This window comes from Bos javanicus, chromosome 28, assembly GCF_032452875.1.
Source record: "Bos javanicus breed banteng chromosome 28, ARS-OSU_banteng_1.0, whole genome shotgun sequence".
Lineage (NCBI taxonomy): Eukaryota > Metazoa > Chordata > Mammalia > Artiodactyla > Bovidae > Bos > Bos javanicus.
The window spans coordinates 27048982-27069643 of record NC_083895.1 but is presented as its reverse complement, the minus strand read 5'-3'; the positions used below and the strand labels follow the sequence as shown (position 1 = coordinate 27069643).

Genomic DNA, 20662 nt, shown 5'->3' with positions numbered 1-20662 from the left:
CTTTGACCTGCTTTGTTTTGTACTCCAAGGCCAAATTTGCCTGTTACTCCAGGTAGCTCTTGACTTCCTACTTTTGCATTCCAGTCCCCTATAATGAAAAGGACATCTTTTCTGGGTGTTAGTTCTAAAAGGTCTTGTAGGTCTTCATAGAACCATTCAACTTCAGCTTCTTCGGCATTACTGGTTGGGACATAGACTTGGATTACTGTCATATTGAATGGTTTGCCATGGAAACGAAAAGAGATCATTCTGTCGTTTTTGAGATTGTATCCAAATACTGCATTTCGAACTCTTTTGTTGACTATGATGATAGCTATTTCATTTCGTCTAAGGGATTCTTGCCCATAGTTCAGTTCGGTTCAGTTCAGTTGCTCAGTCGTGTCCAACTCTTTGCAACCACATGGACTGCAGCATGCCAGGCCTCCCTGTCCATCACCAACTCCTGGAGTTTACTCAAACTCATGTCCATTGAGTTGGTGATGCTATCCAATCATCTCATCCTCTGTCATCCCCTTCTCCTCCTGCCCTCAATCTTTCCCAGAATCAGGGTCTTTTCAAATTAGTCAACTCTTCACATCAGGTGGCCAAAGTGTTGGAGTTTCAGCTTCAACATCAGTCCTTCCAATGAACACCCAGGACTGACCTCCTTTAGGATGGACTGGTTGGCTCTCCTTGCAGTCCAAGGGACTCTCAAGAAGTCTTCTCCAACACCACAGTTCAAAAGCATCAATTCTTTGGTGCTCAGCTTTCTTTACAGTCCAACTCTCACATCCATACATGACTACTGGAAAAACCATAGCCTTGACTAGATGGACCTTTGTGGCAAAGTAATGTCTCTGCTTTTTAGTATGCTGTCTAGGTTGGTCATAACTTTCCTTCCAAAGAGCAAGCATCTTTTAATTTTATGGCAGCAGTCACCATCTGCAGTGATTTTGGAGCCCCCCAAAATAAAGTCAGCCACTGTTTCCACTGTCTCCCCATCTATTTGCCATGAAGTGATGGGACCGGATGTGATGATGTTAATGATCATCTGAGTTAAATTCACCTATTCCAGTCTATTTTAGTTCACTGATTCCTAAAATGTCAATGTTCACTCTTGCCATCTCTTGTTTGACCACTTCTAATTTGCCTTGATGGAGAAGGCAATGGCACCCCACTCCAGTACTTTTGCCTGGAAAATCCCATGGATGGAGGAGCCTGGTAGGCTGTAGTCCATGGGGTCGCTAGAGTCGGACATGACTGAGCGACTTCACTTTCACTTTTCACTTTTATGCATTGGAGAAGGAAATGGCAACCCACTCCAGTGTTCTTGCTTGGAGAATCCCAGGGATGGGGAATCCTGGTGGGCTGCCGTCTATGGGGTCGACGTGACTTAGCAGCAGCAACAGCAGCAATTTGCCTTGATTCATTGACTTAACATTCCAGGTTCCTATGCAGTATTGTTCTTTACAGCATCAGACTTTACTTCCATCACCAGTCACATCCACAGCTGGGTGTTGTTTTTGCTTTAGGTCCATCTCTTCATTCTTTCTGGAGTTATTTCTCCATTGATCTCCTGTAGCATATTTGGGAACTACCGACCTGGGGAGTTCATCCTTCAGTGTCCTATTTTTTTGCCTTTTCATGCTTTTCATGGGGCTCTTAAGCAAGAATACTGAAGTGGTTTGCCATTCCCTTCTCCAGTGGAGCATGTTTTGTCAGAACTCTCCACCATGACCCATCCATCTTGGGTGGCCCTCCATGGCATGGCTCATAATTTCATTGAGTTAGACAAGGCTATGGTCCATGTGATCAGTTTGGTTAGTTTTCTGTGATTGTGGTTTTCATCCTGTCTTCACTCTGATGGATAAGGATAAGAGGCTCATGGAAGCTTCCTAATGGGAGAGACTGACTGAGGGGGAAACTGGGTCTTGTTCTGATGGGCAGGGCCATGCTCAGTAAATCTTTAATACAATTTTCTTTTGATGGGCGAAGCTGTGTTCCCTCCCTGTTGTTTGACCTAAGGCCAAACTGTGATGGAGGTAATGAAGATAATGGCAACTTCTTTCAAAATGTCCCATGCATGCACTGCTGCACTCAGTGCCCCCAACACTGCAGCAGGCCATCATCGACCCATGCCTCTGCCGGAGACTCCTGGACACTCACAGGCAAGTCTGGGTCAGTCTCTTGTGGGGCCACTGCTCCTTTCTCCTGGGTCCTAGTGTGCACAAGGTTCTGTTTGTGCCCTCCAAGAGTCTGTTTATCCAATCCTGTGTACGTTCTGGCAGCTCTATGGTGGGGTTAATGGTGACCTCCTCCAAGAGGGCTTATGCCATACCCAGGTCTGCTGCACCCAGAGTCCCTGCCCCTGAAGTAGGCCACTGCTGACCTGTACCTTTGCAGAAGACACTCAAACACAGTTCTGGCTCAGTCTCTGTGGGGTCTCTGGGTCCTGGTGGGCACAAGGTTTGTTTGAGCCCTCCTAGCATCTCTGGTTGGTAAGGGGTTTGATTCTAAACGGGATTTCGCCCCTCCTGCCTTGCTGGGGCTTCTCCTTTGCCCTTGATCATGGGGTGTCTTTTTTTGGTGGGACCCAACATTCTCCAGTTGTTGGAGCAATTCTCCAGCAACAAGTTGTAGTTTTGGAGTTCTCACAGGAGAAAATGAGCACACATCCTTCTATTCTGCCATCTTATGCCATCAGTTAATTGATTAATTGTTTCCTATTCTGTGATGGAGTCCCCCTCCACAGTCCCCAGATATTTAGCTAAGTGTGTTCCAGTCACTGGCCTTGAGTTAATGGTGTTTTGGGGAATCAAAAAGGGACAGTCCCACAGATTAGGCAAAACACAGAGAGAGGCAGCAGCTGTAGGAATTGTGATATCAGCTAAGATGAGTGGGAAGCAAACTGGAAGCAGGAATTAGAGAAGCAATGGGAAGATATAAGCATTCCCTTTAAGAACTGCTGAAATGCTAGGGCTGGGGGACAGAGCTTTCTGCAGTATCTGGAAATAAGTATGGAGAAATAAGCCATTTCATTCAAGTATTAAAGGAAACAGTGACTGACTCCAGGGACTAGTGAACTTGGGAATATCCAGTTAAACTTAGAACATTCCTTGTGAAAGGCCACTTGAGACCATGTGAGCTACCACACAGATGATTCAGTAGGAACTGGGTCACATTCAGATCATGATGTGAACTGCAGACCTTGCAGGTGTCCCTTGTACTGTTAATCCATCCCTGCTCTTGAGGTCAATCCCTCAACCATTCTGATTCCTCAGGTTGTCAATAACCTACCTTTCTTCCCCTCTCTCTCTCCTTCTCATTAGAAAAACCAAAAATGAAAGAAAAAAAAGCTGGAAGAGTTTTTGTATTTTCACTTTCTCCCAAGCTTCTTTCCTTCCCTGACTGGAGCAGGAAATTACCCAACTCTTTTATTCTGCTGCTGCTGCTGCTGCTAAGTCGCTTCAGTCGTGTCCGACTCTGTGAGACCCCATAGACGGCAGCCCACCAGGCTTCCCCATCCCCGGGATTCTCCAGGCAAGAACACTGAAGTGGGTTGCCATTTCCTTTTATTCTAATCACCTCGTATTTCACCCTAAATATGAGCTACCAGATTCCTCTATTATTTACTTTCCAACTTCTCCCAAATCCCCTGCTTTCTCTAATAAAATATGGTTCACTAGGAATTTCAACTGTGAAATGGCAAGAGAGGGAATAACAAGACAGTGGAGATGGAAGGAAGGGGTTGTGGGAAATGCATTTGCTTGAATTGCCAGTCGTTAGCCATTTATATGTCCAGACAATGGGCTTTGAAGGGCCTTAATGCTGACATTTGAGTTGATCACACCCCTGATAAGATGCCCGTAACAACCATAACGACCATAACACAATCACCTCACATGTGTACAAATGGCTTATAGCTTATCCACAAGTCCACATGTTCAGCTTGTGTTGCTCACACAACTGTGTTTGGCTGTTATATTATTCTCCTTTCTCACATGAGGAAGTGGAAGTTCGGGAAGTTTAAATAGCATGCCTAATTCTTCTGAATCCAAACCATACTCTCTCTTTGCCAGCTAATATGCTATCCCTAAGTAAGCACCGGTTCTATTTTGATGAGAGATTATTAACCTGGACCCCATGGTCAGGGATAGGGGGTGGAGGGTGCAATAACTCTCAAAGCAAGGAGTTCATAAACTTAATCATTTCTAATTATAATTTAGCCTTTCCTTCCATTACGAATATGGGCAACAGCTGCTCCTATAACTTTCTCTCCAGTGAAAACCATGGAAATTTTCATATAAAAGCTATTATTGCAAATGTCTCAAAATACTGTTTATAGTCATCAGGAAGACTATGATTGTTATTACGTTTGTCATAGAATGCATTAACGATAAGCATGTCTATTAATACACTGCCCCTGTAATATTCTAATAACTGTAATTCACTACCACCGACTTCCTTTGAAATCCTATGGATTTAATGCATTTAAAAACATTCTGAGAAAGGATCCATAGATTTCTCATGATTGCCAAAGGGGTTTATGGTCACGTTCACACACATGCATGCGCACACACAGACTGAGCTCCTTATCTAAAGGATGCAGCGCATGGTCATGAATTGCGTGTTCACCTCATTCCTGTTTACCATATTGTATCATATATATTTATTACCTTTCCTTCCCTGGTAGCCTGTGAGTCCTCACGAAGCAGGAATGGTACCTTATGTTTCGTTGGCTCCTCAGTGCCTAGAACAGGGCTCAGCATTTGTTGAGCTATCATTTATAGAGTGTCAATTTTGTGTAAGGCTCAAGTCCCATTGGGTGGGGTAGAAGAATGGCGTGATTCAAAGGAGAGCAAAACTTCATTCACATGCTTGTGTGAGCACTCATTCATTTGTTCATTTAGAGAACTATCCAGTGGTACTCAGGGCCAGCCACTGTGGTAGGCTCTGGGGACAACAGGAAAAATGAAACCCAACTCCTTATTCTCATGGAGCACCCATTCCATCTTATGGAAAGGAGAGAAAACAAGATTTCTGAAGAGAGACAGTGGGAATTACCCCATTTGTTCTGGGGTCATAGTCATGGGGAAACTCTAGTTCTTACACTTATATCATTCAGTTGTTTCTGGATAAAAGGTTCCTGGGAGAGTCCCCACAGAGGTAGAAAACATGGACAACGATGTCTTTCCTAAGAGGACAAGCCTGTGGGATGTGCGTGAGGACAGATTACCTTGTTGTGTAGTTGCTGGTCCTGCCTAGTAAACTGTGAGAAGTTAGCCCTCCATTGCCCTGGGTGTTTCTGGGGCCGGCCTGTCTGAAGACAGTAAAAAGGGTATCTGCCCTCTCTGCAGTTCCGTTTTGGTTCAAGGATTCTATGATGCTATCAGTTAGTCAGAATGTTGCCTAGATACCTTGGGGCTTCTCTTTCTTGCAAGAAACCAACCCAAGAGACAAGCAGGCCAGGTGACTTCGAACCTGCCAAACGTGTGCTGAAAGACCAGGTGGTGGGAGAATGTGGTGGCACAAATCCCTGAATCTCTGGGCCAGGTCATCCATCCAGGCAGGATGGCAAAGGGGGAGACCCCAGCAGAATCAGGAGAGAAAGGGACTTGGAGCTGGGGGTACCTTAGGAATAGCAGAACTGGGGAAAGGATAATGACAACAAGGTCTGGGGCTAACTAAGCAAAATCTGTTAAGGTGAAACATTTCCCCAAGGAGGCATAACCTCAAAATACAAAAAGATAATTTTAACAAACCCACACAGTATCCTTGAGGAGAGGTATTATGCCAATGCAAAAAAAAAGTTCATTTTGGTAAATCTAGAACCTGTCCACAACAGTATCTCCATATCTATTTCATAAATGTGTGAAAAAATATTTCCTAGGGAACTCCCTCGTCTGTCCCCAGCCTCAACTAGACTCTCTCTTACCCTCCCTCCAACCTCCTCCGTTCTCTTTGAATGTCTTGCTTTAGCAAATGGAGACAATTAGCACCATTAAGTACATGAAATAAATCAACTTGGATGATCTGGAATATCAAATATCATTCTACTCAGTTTGTTACCCATGATAATGGCCTAAACTTTTTCTAAGAAAAATTTCTTGGAAGACTTTATTTCAATCATGCCTCTATCTAGGAAATATTTAATAGGAATGGCACAGTGCTGGGTTCACTGGGCCAGAACAAAAATGTTTCTAACAAAGCACTTACAATCTACCAGGCCTGATAAGAAATGTGTACAGATAACTCTGTGACTAGGTAGAAGGTTACAGGTGGTTTAGAGAATGGGAAGCAGGGAATTAAATGAATAGAAAGGCAAAGAGAGAGGACATCCAGTGGGAAAAAGTTCAAGGACAGGCCAATTCCTCTTAGTTCTGGAGGGTAGAATAGAGACAGATGGAGCATGTAGGAGGGGCCAAGTTCCAGAGAGGCAGAGGTCAGTTTGGAAGATGGAAGTTCTTCTGGTCAACTCCTGCTGTTCAAAAGCAAGAGCTGTAGGAACATGTGGTAAAATGCCCTGGTCACAGGAAGTATTCATTCAAATCAAATTCAGATAATTTGTTAAAGATATTATAGAAAATAGTCCATATATTTTCTCCTTGTTGGTAGGGAGTTTAAACTAGAGAGTTTAAACCACAACTTCTGACTCTATGTGTCTCTTCTTCCACCAACAGAGCATGGAGTTCCCAAGTGATGAAATCATTTCATTCCCAGATGAAATATTAAAACTTCATTCAAAGATTCTTGGGAAATCAAATATTTTTTTTATTTACTGGATTTCATATACCTGATAGTCCTTTAAAAAGCTATCATGTGCCACCTGTAAAATGATTAACAGGTGCCCCGAACAGCACCCTCCCTGTCACTCACACATATTGAGAAACAAATCCTATGGGCACTGATATAACTCACTTTAAGCATGAAGAGTTTCCTATGGAGATCCCTGGCAATCATCCTGGGATGATTTCTTCATCCTGGGGCTGAATGCTCCAAAGTTTTTGTTCTCACTTCATGCTCGAAGTCAACATGACAAGTTAGATTAGATCCCCAGGTAATTACATGAGCCCCTATCGTTCTGAAATGTGCATTCCCAGTAGATGGCCCAATCTGCTATACAAGGCATGACTGAAGCATCCCCATAAGGAATTCAGCCAGCCAGGCCACCTGGGCAGATTATGTATTTGCTTCCAAGTCCAGCAGCCACAGGACCCTAAGCCACAGAAAATTAACAGGTCAGGTCTCAAATGAGAAATTTGCTGAAATGGAATCTCTCGGGACCAATGCTTTGGTTTTACAAGTTGGCCCATCTTTGGTACAAAGATGGCAAATAGAGTCATTTAATGTTGTTGAAAGCCAGTAACAAAATTCTAAGAGTACCCAAGAACCTGGGGTTCTCTTTTGACCATCCAGAAGGTGAAGCCAGCCAGAAGCTTGCGTGTTGGTCTCTGATTAACTCATCTGCCAGAGGAAAGGCTGGTCAGTAGCCAAAGAACACCAGGCCCAACCCCAGGGGGTTCCTAGTGCTCCCTTTGTGTCTGCTGTAACCTCTTGGCCACAGCAGTGATCAGAGCTGCTCCCTTTCCGCTCCCGTCTTCTGACAGCATGAACATCACATCACACTGAGGAGCTAGTTCTTTCACAGTTTCCCGTAGTATCCGAGAAAAGCTACAGAAAAAGAGAAAGAGAAAACACCATTGGCACTTAATTGGAGCATGTGTCAGTGGTTCCTGCCTTTTTATGAGTAATGTTCCACTGTATAGATGTACCACATTTTGTTTATCCGCTCATCAGTTGATGATGAAAATGTAAACTTGCATAGCCATTATAGAAAACAGTATGGAGGGTCTTCAAAAATTTAAAAGTAGAACCAGCACATGATCCACTAATTCCACTTCTGGATATTCATCCAAAGAAAACAAAACACTAAATAGAAAAGATACATGTATTCCTAAGGTCATTGCAGCATTATTTACAATAGTCAAAATATGGAAGCAACCCATGCGCCCATCAGTAGATGAATGGATAAAGAAATATGACATGATACATAACACACACATATACACACAATGGTATATTAGTCACAAAAAGGATGAAATCTTGCCATTTGCAAAAAGATGAATGGATCTAGAGGGAATTATGCTAAGTGAAGTAAGTCAAACAAAGAAAGACATACAGCATGATTTCACTTATATGTGAAACAAAAAACAAAACAAATGAACAAACAAAACAAAACAGAAACATAGTTACAGATACAGGGAACAAACTACTGGTGGTCGTCAGGAGGGAGGGGACTAGAGGATCAGGCAAAACAGGTGAAGGGTATTAAAAGGTACAAACTTTCAGTTATAAAATAAATAAGTTAGGGGGATATAATGTACAGCATAGAAAATATAGTCAATAATACTGCAATAACTTTATACAGTGACAGATAGTTACTAGACTTATGGCGGTGATCAATTTGCAATGTATATAAATATCAAATAACTATCCTGTATACCTAAAACTAATATAATATTGCATGTCAACTATACTTCAGTTTAAAAAAAAGATGGTAAGTTGTTCCCTTAACAACATTAAGGCTTTCAATCCACTAGCATAGGATAGCTTTCCATTTATTTAAAGTGAAAGTGAAGTCGCTCAGTCGTGTCCGACACTTTGCGACCCATGGACTGTAGCCCACCAAGCTCCTCCATCCATGGGATTCTCCAGGCAAGAATACTGGAGTGGGCTGCCATTTAATTTCAACAATGTTTTGTAGTTTTCAGTGTACAAGTCTTATACCTCTTTTGTTAATTTATTGTTAAGTATTTTATTCTTTTTGATGCTATTTAAATGGAATTGTTTTCTTAATTTCATTTTCAGATTATTTATTGTTAATGCATAGAAATGCAGTTGATTTTTATATACTGATCTTACATCCTGAAACTTGACTGAATTTGTTTCTTAGTTCCAATAGTTTTTTGTGGATTCCTTAGGATTTCTATATGCAAAATCATATCATCTGCAAACAAAGATAGTTATAGTTTTGCTTTTCCAATATAGATGCCTTTTAGTTCTTTTTCTTGCCTAACTGCCTGTCTAGATTTATACTTGATTCTCCCTTTGAAGTCACATTATTTTTTGACCTGGATCCTATAAGCCTCTCCCTTAAATAAAGACTTGACTGAGAGACAAAACCCACACAATCATCTGTAGGCAGTGTTAGAAGCAGTACAATGTTGAAGAACAGTGGCAAGAGTGGACATTCTTGTCTTGTTCCTAATTTTAAGGTGAAATCATCCATCCAGTGCTTCCCCAGTAAGTATGGCATTAGCTGTGTGTTTTCCACAGATGCTTTTATCAGGTTCAAGGAGTTCCTTTATTCTTAGCTTGCTGAGTGCTCTTATCATAAAAGGTGCTCAGTTCAGTTCAGTCACTCAGTTGTGTCTGACTCTTTGTGACCCCATGGACTGCAGCATGCCAGGCCTCCCAGTCCATCACTAACTCCCGGAGTTTACTCAAACATGTCCATTCAGTCAGTGATGCCATCCAACCATATCATCCTCTGCTGTCCCCTTCATCTCCTGCCTTCAATCTTTCCCAGCATCAGGGTCTTTTCAAATGAGTCAGCTCTTCACATCAGGTGGCCAAAGTATTGGAGTTTCAGCTTCAACATCAGTCCTTCCAATGAACACCCAGGACTGATCTCTTTAAGGATGGACTGGTTGGAACTCCTGCAGTCCCAGAGACTCTCAAGAGTCTTCTCCAACACCACAGTGCAAAAGCATCAATTCTTTGGTACTCAGCTTTCTTTATAGTCCAACTCTCACATCCATACATGACTACTGGAAAAACCATAGCCTTGACTAGATGGAGCTTTGTGGACAAACTAATGTTTCTGCTTTTTAATATGCTGTCTAAGTTGGTCATAACTTTCCTTCCAAGGAGTAACGTCTTGTAATTTCATGGCGGCAGTCACCATCTGCAGTGATTTTGGAGCCCAAAAACATAGTCTCTCACTGTTTCCCCATCTATTTGCCATGAAGTGATGGGACCAGATGCCATGATCTTAGTTTTCTGAATGTTCAGCTTTAAGCCAACTTTTTCACTCTCCTCTTTCACTTTCATCAAGAGGCTCGCTATTTCTTCTTCACTTTCTGCCATAAGTGTGGTGTCATCTGCATATCTGAGGTTATTGATATTTCTCCCAGCAATCTTGATTCCAACTGGTGCTTCATTCAGCCCAGCATTTCGCATGATGTACTCTGCATATAAGTTAAATAAGCAGGGTGACAATATACAGCCTTGACATACTCCTTTTCCTATTTGGAACCAGTCTGTTGTGCTAGATTTTATCAAAAGTTTTGTCTGCACCTATTGAAATGAACATATGGTTTTTGTCCTTTGGTCAGGTCTTGGTTCAAAGGAAGAGGCTTGCAGGAATTACAGCAAAAATATGTGACCTCAAGGGGAGAATCGAGAAAAGATATCAGTCAGTTATCCTGGATAATTAGTCAGCTTCATAGGAAGGGCTAAGCATCAAGGACTACAGTAATAGTATGTTTATCTATATATTTCAGCATGATTAGAAAATTTTACAAGCTGGCTAATACCTTTCTTCATCTACCAAGATAAAATGTAAAACATTAAATAAAAATAAAAGCTGTCATCATTGCCATCTTTGTAATATGTCCCATAGTCTACAGACACTGTTTAATTGAATTCTCCTGTCAACCTATGAGGTAGGTATGATTTTTATCATCCTTTTACAGATAAAGAACTAGGGTCAAAGAGGGTAAGAAACTGGCCTTGGGCCTCCCAGCTTCTAAGCAGTGGAGCCAGGATTCAAATTCACTCTTCATCCTTCTGCCTGCTGATTCTGAGCTCACACTTGACACACACTCTGTGATGTGCAAAATACTCAGTTCTCACTGCTCCCTTTGAGGTCAGGTTGGACTGTGTTAATGATAACCACTTGTATTTACTGCGTGTGTAAGTTGCTTCAGTCCTATCTGACTCTTTGTGACCCTATGGACTGTAGCTCTCCAGGCTCCTCCATCCATGGGATTCTCCAGGCAAGAATACTGGAGTGGGTTGCCATGCCCTCCTCCAGGGATCTTTCTGACCCACAAATCGAACCCATGTGTCTTATGTCTCCTGCATTGGCAGGTGAGTTCCACTAGCGCCACCCGAGGACTGTGTAAAGCCCTTTACAGGTATGAACTCACCCAATCCTCGAGATTATTTCTGCCTGCCTGAAACAGATGTGGAGCCTGGGGTTTAGGGACGGTGGTGAGTGCGCCCACATCACAGCACTAGGAAGCAGAGCCCCTTTGTCCGTCAGCCCCAACAGGGTCCACACTCAGCCTCAGCCCCCAGCCCTGAGACTCTGGAGCACTCACTGCGGGTGCAGCTTGTACAGGGTGCCGTCCACACCCACGGTGATCCTCATGTGCTCGAGTCCCTGGTCTTCCCTCCTCTTCTCCACGATGGCAGCCAGGCCAGCACCATAAAGCTGGGCCGCCCGCCGGGACACAGCACCGCACACCTCCTTCACCACGATACTATCCTCACATGTGCTGTCCAGGCCGAGCTGCTGCAGGATCCTCCTGACCTGGAGGAGGGCCAGCCGGTCGCTGCCAGCAAGCAGAGCAGGATGTCAAGAGCTATTGCTGGGGCCCTGGAACCTGCTCCCCAGGGCTCACAGTCCCCCATCCCTAGGTGCCTGAGCAGGCGAAGAAATGGTCCCAGCAAAGCCAAGGTTGGAGCAGGATGCCTTAGAAGCTGAGATTCGAGAAGGTCTGTCACCCCCAGGAAGTCCCATCATCTTTAAAGAATAAAGTATGAGCACATCATCTTTTCAGAATCAAAAGTGGATCATTTTTTTTTTTATTATTTACTTGGCTGCACTGGGTTTTAGTTGCAGCATATGGGATCTATTTTCCTGACCAGGGATGGAACCCAGGCTCCTTGCACTGGGAGCACAGAGGCTTAGCCACCAGACCACCAGGGAAGTCCCTGAAGAGGATCACTTTTTAACCTAACCTAACTCTTCTGTAACCATTTAGGAATCTAGGGGCCCAGATAGGCTTCTGGCTCCTCAGCTGGGTGCTGTGGTACTGATGTAGCTGGAGAGAGGGAGTAGCCCCAGGAGGCAACCCTCTGCTCAGCCAGGCCCTTACTCTCTATTTTTAAATTTCAAATCTGCTGGAGCCTGGTGAGACAGCATCATGTCCCAATATAGGGCCTTTTATGTCGAGCAGGTGAAACTGATCATGAGTCACCTTTCAATCTGAGACAAGAACTTGGTTTCAAAGATGCCCCTGGTCCGGAGACGTTCTGAAATCTGGCCGCGGAAGAGGAGACCCTGCTTGGTCAAGTCGATCAGGATCTGCCGCACGATTTCCCCCAGGTACATCCCACTGGTCATTTTCTCGTACCTGTTGAGAGAAAGAGAGACAAGGTGGGTAAGACCAGGAAAATCAGTGCTGGTGAGTGGTTCCCAAGAGGATCACATGTCAGAGCACGGAAGGCGTGCCACTGGCATCCACTAGCTGCCTGGGTCACAGTGGGGTGGAGTGGGCAGCAGGCCCAGAGAAGCGCATGCAGGAGACAGTATGATGTGGGAAGGCTGGGCTTTGGAGACATGTTGAGCAGAAGTCAAGTTCCAGCTTGCCACACATTAGCTGCATGACCTGAGTAAGGACTATAAACCATCATTTATGAAACCAGGAGCAAAGCACTGACCCCACAAGACTGTTGGGAGCCAAGCATCTGGTGCACAGTAGATACTAGGCTAAAATAAGTCCCTTTTCTGGCCCCCAAGCTACTTTACCTTGGCTTTGTATTTGAAGAAATCTTCTCCACTAGATCTTGCGCTCCATGAGATAACACATTTGAAGTGTATACACACACCAAGTGTGGTCCAAAATGTGAGCTCCCTTCCCTCTTCCTACCAGGCTGTGAGCTCCATGATGGAAGGTGCAAGAGAAAAAGAAGCTCTACAATCAACAGGCACTGACCAGGCACTCTGCCCAGGTACATGTGACAGTATTAATAACAGTGAGGTGGAGCTGGACTCCCACTGCCTGCAGGGTCAGATGAAAATCCGAGTGTGCCTGAGGCTTACATGCTGGACTTGCGTTCTCTTAACTGCTCAGGATTTCATCAGTCTAAGGAACCAACACTTAGACAAACAATGGGGACAGCAAAGTAAATCCAAGTATATGCCCCCTAACACTCTCCACTCCAGAAATGAGAACCTCCAATGGATTCAGACACAAAACTTGGATGCCCCAACTTGGAATTCAGGTCCCTTGTGAGTTTGGCCCCTGGTTCAGCTGGGCTTACGGTAACTTGCCTGCCTCCCAGCTACAAAGACTAGTGCCAAAGGAAGATGTGGGGCCACCAGGGCTGGTCTTGGTCTTGTCAAGCCTCTTCCTACTGAGTGTTCTCAGTTGAATAGTCAGCAAGGCATCTATGACCCAGGCATCCCATCACATTTCCTAGCTCAACTTTTCCACTTGGATATTGTCTCACAGTCAATCTATATTTTCATCTTGTTTTATATAGAAAGACACTGAGCTTAGTCGTGACAAAGACCACATGGCCTGAGAGTAAAACACTACTCTCTGATCCTTTACAGAAAAAGTAGGCCAACCCCTGTGGAAATATATGGGCCCAGGCTAATAATCAGGTCCCCCCATGCTAGCTCTACCCCTTTCTCTCCTACTAAAGAAGCTATATGAGAATGCAAATGAAAATGTACTCTGTTTTGTGTTTGGTTTTTTTAACCATTCATTGTTTTCAGTGTTTTTAGTTTGGTTAGCAATTGGAATAACCCTTACAAGTGATTGTGACCCATGCTGGGACATGACGTCATGGCTGAGAAGCAGGATTCCCATCCTTCACTTGCAGTTACTTCCCCAACCCCAGAACCACAGAGGTCAGCAACCTGGCAGCCTGCTCTTGAAAGACTGAGGATGTCGACCTCTAAACAGGACTTAGTAGAAACCCACCTTGAGAGGCCCACCATGCCCCTGCCGTGTGACATCGAGGCCATGGTGAGTAGACTTCCTGACAACCTTGGCCTCATTTCCAAGGCCACCCCTAGACCCTATGGTAACCTTATGGTAATTAGAAAAAGGCACACCTTCTGTTTGTTGGAAACTGGTCATAAATTTTGCTGCTGCTGTGTCCATGCTCTAGTTGTGTCAGACTCTTTGTGACCCCATGGGCTGTAGCCTGCCAGGTTCCTCTGTCCATGGGATTTACCAGGCAAGAATACTGAAAGGGGTTGCCATTTCTGTCTCTAGGGAATCTTCCTGACCCAGGGATAGAACCTGTGTCTCTTGCGTCTCTTGCATTGCACGAGGATTCTTTACCGGGCCATCTTTGCTTTTGCTCAAATTAGACACTTCACTGACATCTGACGAGTTGTCATAAATATACAAACTATACAAATATCTCTAATATGAAAAGGGCACCCCCATAGATCTGCTGAAGTTGGACGACCTACAGAAATGGACACACACCCCCTTCTCACCTCTGTTTGCCAGGATTCAAGGACCCCTCATCCACCTCCTTGTCATATTGGGTATGGATATCATCTAGGCAGCCATTATCTCCAAATCCTCCCCACTCGGTATTAATGCACATCTTCCCTTCATCCCCTTCCACCAGTTCAATGTTTCTCATCTCCTCCATGTAGCACATGTTGCTGCCTGTTCCTAGAAGGAATCACAAAGGGACTTTAGTCTTCAGAAGACACCACTAGGTCTTAAAGAGCCAGCAGGGTACAGTAGATAGGAATTTAGGTTTGGAGTCAGATACAACTGGGTGTGGACTTCAGCTTTATATTTATAGTTGGGTGACTACAGGCAAGTATTTCATCTTTCATAGATCCAATTTCTTCATCTGTAAAAAGGATCTAAAGCCTGCCTTACAGATTTGTTATCAAAAAAAAAAAAAAGAGATGTCTGTAAGTTTTCTCCAAATAGAATTTGTACCTGTGATACCATTATCCTCCTCCTCACCCTCCTCATTATTGATAAGCCATAGGCACACAAAGTGAGCCCCAAGTAGTCACAGAGTTAGCGGAGCTGGAAGGGACCATGAGGAACCATCTAATCTTGGATAAGCAGACACTTGGTATCTGAAAGCCACCCTCTTCTCCTTTGTCCATGACCTGGTCTCAGAACTATTCTCAAGACAACAGTCCAGGTAATTATCATCTTCAATCAAACAAATCTCACCTCTTTGACCTCCCAGATCTAGCCCAACCCTTCCCATGGATGAGGAAGCTCAAGTCCAGACAGAATAAGAACCTGCCCAAGGTCACAAAGCAGGCAAGGTTTAGAGTGAGAATGAAACCTCTCCTTGGCACTGAAGACATCTCAGTATATCCCTGTCTCCTTGTGCTATGCACTACTTACCCTCAGGAAACCCAGACAACCAGCTGGAACAACTTTCTCAGATTCTGTGATTACTTAACCAGTGCCTGCCACTTGGAATGCCCACTGCCCCTGTCTCCACATGTTCAAATGCCACCTGTTCCCTCACCACTTACAGTCATTCCCCTGGAATCTACCCTTGCCCTTAATCACCGCCAGACTTTTCCGGAAGACTCCTAAAATGCCTATATCATACCTCAGGCCACTCCCTGCTCCTCTCCTAGGTTTCTTTCCAACTCTTCCCCATCCTGTGCACCTTCTGACAACCAGAAGAGGTCAGAGAACAGAGGAGGTACAAGTTGGAGCTGGAATGAAAATCTAGCTCTCTCAGCTCCAGGCCAACCAACATGATCCAACTGTGGTCTCCCTCCACCAAGTAAAATCTGCCCCAAGGCCCAAATGTGAAAGCTCCCTCTTTCTATGTTATTCTCCTTCCTCAACAGAAAGGACAACCTTGGCTTAGAACCCTTAGGGAAAAAGATATTAAGTAAAGACTTGGGAATTAGGAGACCTGAAATCCCAATCTTAACTTCATCTCAGGCATAGACAAAGCTGGCTTCAGAGCCCCTATGTAATGGAACAATGGCCCCCTGCCCCTCAGTATGTTAAAAGGTAACTTCCAAAAGATCTGATGGGAGCAGGCCAATGGGACATGCCTGATCACTTACCTGCAATCAGGCCAACCTCACAATTACTATCTTCATAGCCACAGGTCATCATGGTTCCCACTGTGTCATTCACAACTGCAACTATGTCCAGGTCAAATTCCTGAAAAGGAAGAGAGCTCTGCTGTAAGTAGGATGTGCAGGCCAGTCTCAAGAGGGGCACATCAGACTGAAGTGGGCAGAGGCCAGAGTCGAGGGCTGGTGTCTGATGACAGAGCACAGGGGCCTTGGGGAAGGACAGGTCAGGTATGAGCTTCAATGCCATATCATACATTTCTCCTCTTGATGGCCTCCCTGAGCATATCCACCACATCTTCCCCTTCACAGTCAGTAGCTTTGAAGCCTTTGGTCCACTCAATGAGTGTTCCCTGAAAGAAAGGAAGGCAAATTCATTTGAGCAATAGTTTGCTGGAACCACTGCACAACCTCAGCATCAAATAGATGCAAGGGACCACAGCTAACTGCTCGTCAAATGCTTTTGACTGTGCTTCCATTTGGATCCCTAACACTGGACCCAGAGGCACCATGAAGCGTGATGCTCAGGCAAGGTCTACTGCTAGGTGGAATAATTGCAGAAATTTACATCAACTCACGTTCCCTGGCCATGACTGCACAGAACAAAGACCACTTCTGATTTATCCAATCAATCACAATGTCTTCATGATCAAAGATAAAGCTACAAAATGTTCATCAAAGCATTGTTTCACAGGAAAAATGGATGGCTAAGGCGGCAAAGAATCTGCCTGCAATGCAAGAGATGTGGGTTTGATCCCTGGGTTGGGAGGATCCCCTGGAGAAGGGAATGGCTACCCACTCCAGTATTCTTGCCTGGAAAATTCCATGGACGGAGGAGCCTGGCGGGCTATAGTTCATGGGGTCGCAAAGAGTCAGACACAACTGAGCAACTAACACACACACATACATTCTGTCTTTCCAACAATATGGATTTATCATTGTATATCAATATAGGAAATGCTCTATAGCCACAAAAATATAATGTTTTAAGAGAATGTTAGCCATTAGAGGAAGATGTTTACCATACACTGTTAAGTGAACTCACATTAAACAAATACAGATGATGAATTATTCTATTATTCTTTTAAAAACCACACACACACACACACAGTCAAATCTGGAAAAAGGTCTGAAACAATGCATACACCAGAGGGTTGACGGTGGTTCTCTTTAGGTGTAAGATTATAGGTACCTTTCAGTCTCTCCTTTTTGCTTGTCCATATTTTCTGATTTTCCTAAAATTAATATGTCTAACTTTTTATACTACCAAGGAAAAGTATTTCTAATTTTAAAAAGATGGTTACACTGTTAGCCAGAAGCAAGAGTTATCTAGCCTCAAACTCCACACCCCTAGAGCTGGGAGTGGGTGAGTGCAGGGCAAGCTGGGGTGTCTAGGCCAGGAGAGCAGCTGGGATAGGAGAGATGGGCAGAAACTCTAATGGCAGCACCCCCAACCCCAGGGGATGAACGGCCACCTCACCCTGAGGCCCTCAGCTCCGGGCTCCCCCTCCTCTCCACAGTCCTTGGGAAGCTAAGCTTCCTTGCTCCTTTCCTGGTGAATATATGTAGAACCTTAGAGATTTAACCCCAGTTGAAAAATCTTTCTAATTAGTCACAGTTATACCAAATCATATTTTTTTAAGTCTCTCTTTTTTGAAAAACTACTGGTTACCAGAAGGAAGAGGGGTGAGGAGAGGGGCAAAATAGGTGAAAAGGATTTAAAGATATAAATTACTAGGTATAAAATAAATAAGTTACAAGGATGTAATGTACAGCAAGAGAATATAGTCAGTATTTTATAATAATTTTGTATGGAGTACAACCTATAACAATATCAAATTACTATGTTATATACCTGAAACTAATATAGTATTGTAAATCTATATTTCATTTATTACAAAACTAATATAGTATTGTAAAACTACATTTCATTTATTTATTTATTTTTTTCATTTTTTTTAAAATTTTATTTTATTTTTAAACTTTACAATATTGTGTTAGTTTTGCCAAACATCGAAATGAATCCGCCACGGGTATAATCCGTGCTCCCCATCCTGAACTCTCCTCCCTCCTTCTTCCCCATACCCTCCCTCTGGGTCGTCCCAGTGCACCAGCCCCAAGCATCCAGTATCATGCATCGAACCTGGACTGGCGACTCGTTTCATACATGATATTATACATGTTTCAATGCCATTACATTGCATTTATTTTTAAAGAAAGTTTTTTTTTTCTCCTCAGCCATTAGTGTCTTTGCTCCAAGCTCTCCCTTGGTCTCCCTTCCTTCTTAGTTATGTCTTCGTGAACCTGTCAGAACTCCTGGGAGGGAGGCCTGGAGGCCCAGTGCCCCAAGTCAGGAGGAGCAGCTGTGTGCTGGTGCCTGTGGACCACTCAGGACCATGGACAGCAGCACGTGGCTTTTCCCCCCCTCCACCCCCAATTTCCATTTCTATGTGTATTAAATTTTAACAGCAGCAGTAATACAAGAATGCATTACCTTTGCAATGTACACTTAAAAACAGCCAAAATGGTAAATGTTATCTAAATTTTACCACAATAAAAGATGGTAAAATAAAACAAAAATAATGTGTACATCATGGAGACACTGACTGGATCAAACAGAGTCTTAAATCTTTGGTGCCATTCTTATTATCGTCATGAGCTGTCTGGCTGCCTTGCTGTGCTGACCAGGGTTCTCTCTGTAAATTGAAAGTGCTGTTCTGCTTTTACACCAGATCAGATAGCTTGACTGACATAAGCCTCTTAGAGAGCAGGAGGGTACTCTGTTCTCCTTGAGCAGGTGAATGGTGCTTTTATCCAAGAAAGTCATGTGATACACGTTTCTAAATTATTATGAACAATTTATTAAAATCATCATCCATGAAGTTCTTCAGTGTCAACAAAATATGTGTCAATGTGATCAATGTCTCCTGAGAGTCTAACATCAGGAAAGAAATGCATTTCTTCAGAAGCATTGGTAAGCTTTTGTTCATCAGACAATAAAAGCCTTTCAATGTACTGTGTTTCCCTGTTTATAATGACCACCCAGGAAGATACATGTAATATTACACACTAAGAGTTTTATAATTTGCCTTAACTGGTCATTCCCTCTTATCTCTTGATAATATGACTTGACCTCTCTTTTAACAATAATTTTATCCATGTGTCTTTTTATACAACCCGAAAGCATCTTGCAAACTTCAATCCATAATACAGTAATAGTGAAAATGGAACACAGTAAATAGAAAAAATTAAATAGTCTAAATTCTTGATCATGTCTCCCCAGCTGCCCTGAACCTGAGACCCCTAAATAAAGTGAACAGTGACTCAGAGCTGCCTTGAGACTCCCCGGGTGCAGGAGGGAGGCCCGCCAGGCTGGACCGTCTTACCTTGTCAATGCTCGCCTGCCTGCAGGGAAATGAGAACGTGAAGCCCAAAGGCAGCTGGGCTCCCTTGAGGCCCATGTAGTCCAGGAAGTCGGCGATGCACTGCACGATGTGGTCAAACAGCTGCAGGGAGAGAGAGAGCAGCAGTCGTACTGGACATGCACTGGACGGGGTGGATGGCAGGCTGGTCCCCCGGAGGGTGAACCCCCGGCCGGCAGTTACCTCCTCACCCGTGCCCTGCATGATCTCCAGGGGGATGGCGAAGATCTTGTTGTACATCCGCACTGACCGTCGTCCACTTCTGATTTTTACCAGGAGGACCCGGAAGTTGGTTCCCCCCAGATCCAGGGCGAGGAACTTTCCTTTCTCTGTGGTAGAGGAAGTGAGGGTGGCGTTCCACCAGCATGCACTAAGCAGGGCCTCGTGTGCAGGCATTGGGGGAAGAAGAGATGCCAAAAGAGAGCAGGCCTAGAGCCTGTTTGGCCTGAGGTTCGGGGGCCAAAGGGGCGTGCTGGTCAGCAAGCATGGTGTCAGAGCCCTGGGCGGGCATCCTGAGCCCATCTGAGGCCAGCCTGCTTTCCTTGGTGTCTGCTAACAGCCACGCATGATACTTATACTCAAGGAACCTCTGAGGGTGAATCCAGGTCAGGCTACCTGACTACAGTAGACTCGGGAAGGTGCGTCCATTCTGTCTGCAGGGCCTAGAGGAACTGCTCATCCCCAGCCCGAAATGATCTCTGTCCCGCTCTTCCCATCCCTGGATTCCCACACCCCCACCAGACTGATAAGAAACCATATCAAGTCCAACACCCATTACTACCCAGGGCAGCGCCTCTTGCTTCTCTGACATCTCAGGGCATCATAGTCTGTTCTGTGTGTCCCTCCTCTCGCTGACTGCCTCATTCACTTTGTTCTAATCACACTGGTCATTTTACTGTTCCTTGAATTTGCCGAAGCCGTCACTCCCGGCCAGCTCTCTTACCTCTGACTCTGCTCTATTTGTCCTCATAGCCCTTTATGACATGGCATCATCTGGTGTTTATTTGCTTACTGTCTGTCAGCCCAACAGAGCAAAGGTTCCATAAAGGCAGGGACTGTGTTTTCTTTACTGCTCTGTCCCTGTGCCCACAACAGAGCCTGACCTATAACAGGTACTTAATGAAACTTTGAGGAATGGAAGCAA

At 44.3% G+C, this 20662-nt stretch overlaps 2 protein-coding genes across 4 annotated transcripts in view; both read right to left on the bottom strand.

Moving 5' to 3' along the window:
* The window catches only part of HK1 (hexokinase 1), a 131843-nt gene extending 126521 nt beyond the window's left edge, over positions 1-5322 (bottom strand). For both annotated transcript variants that reach the window (XM_061405185.1, XM_061405186.1), the window contains exon 1: positions 5216-5322. The gene's annotated coding sequence lies outside the window, so the exon portion shown is untranslated. The remainder of the gene's footprint in view (positions 1-5215) is intronic.
* A 1947-nt stretch (positions 5323-7269) lies between these two features.
* Positions 7270-20662, bottom strand: part of HKDC1 (hexokinase domain containing 1) — a 39508-nt gene continuing 26115 nt past the window's right edge. For both annotated transcript variants that reach the window (XM_061405187.1, XM_061405188.1), the window contains 8 exons: positions 19702-19847; positions 19483-19602; positions 16354-16449; positions 16085-16184; positions 14510-14693; positions 12249-12404; positions 11367-11600; positions 7270-7650 (listed from right to left, as the gene is read on the bottom strand). In XM_061405187.1, coding sequence (XP_061261171.1) covers positions 7503-7650; positions 11367-11600; positions 12249-12404; positions 14510-14693; positions 16085-16184; positions 16354-16449; positions 19483-19602; positions 19702-19847 — 1184 coding nt within the window. In that variant the 3' untranslated portion in view covers positions 7270-7502. The remainder of the gene's footprint in view (positions 7651-11366; positions 11601-12248; positions 12405-14509; positions 14694-16084; positions 16185-16353; positions 16450-19482; positions 19603-19701; positions 19848-20662) is intronic.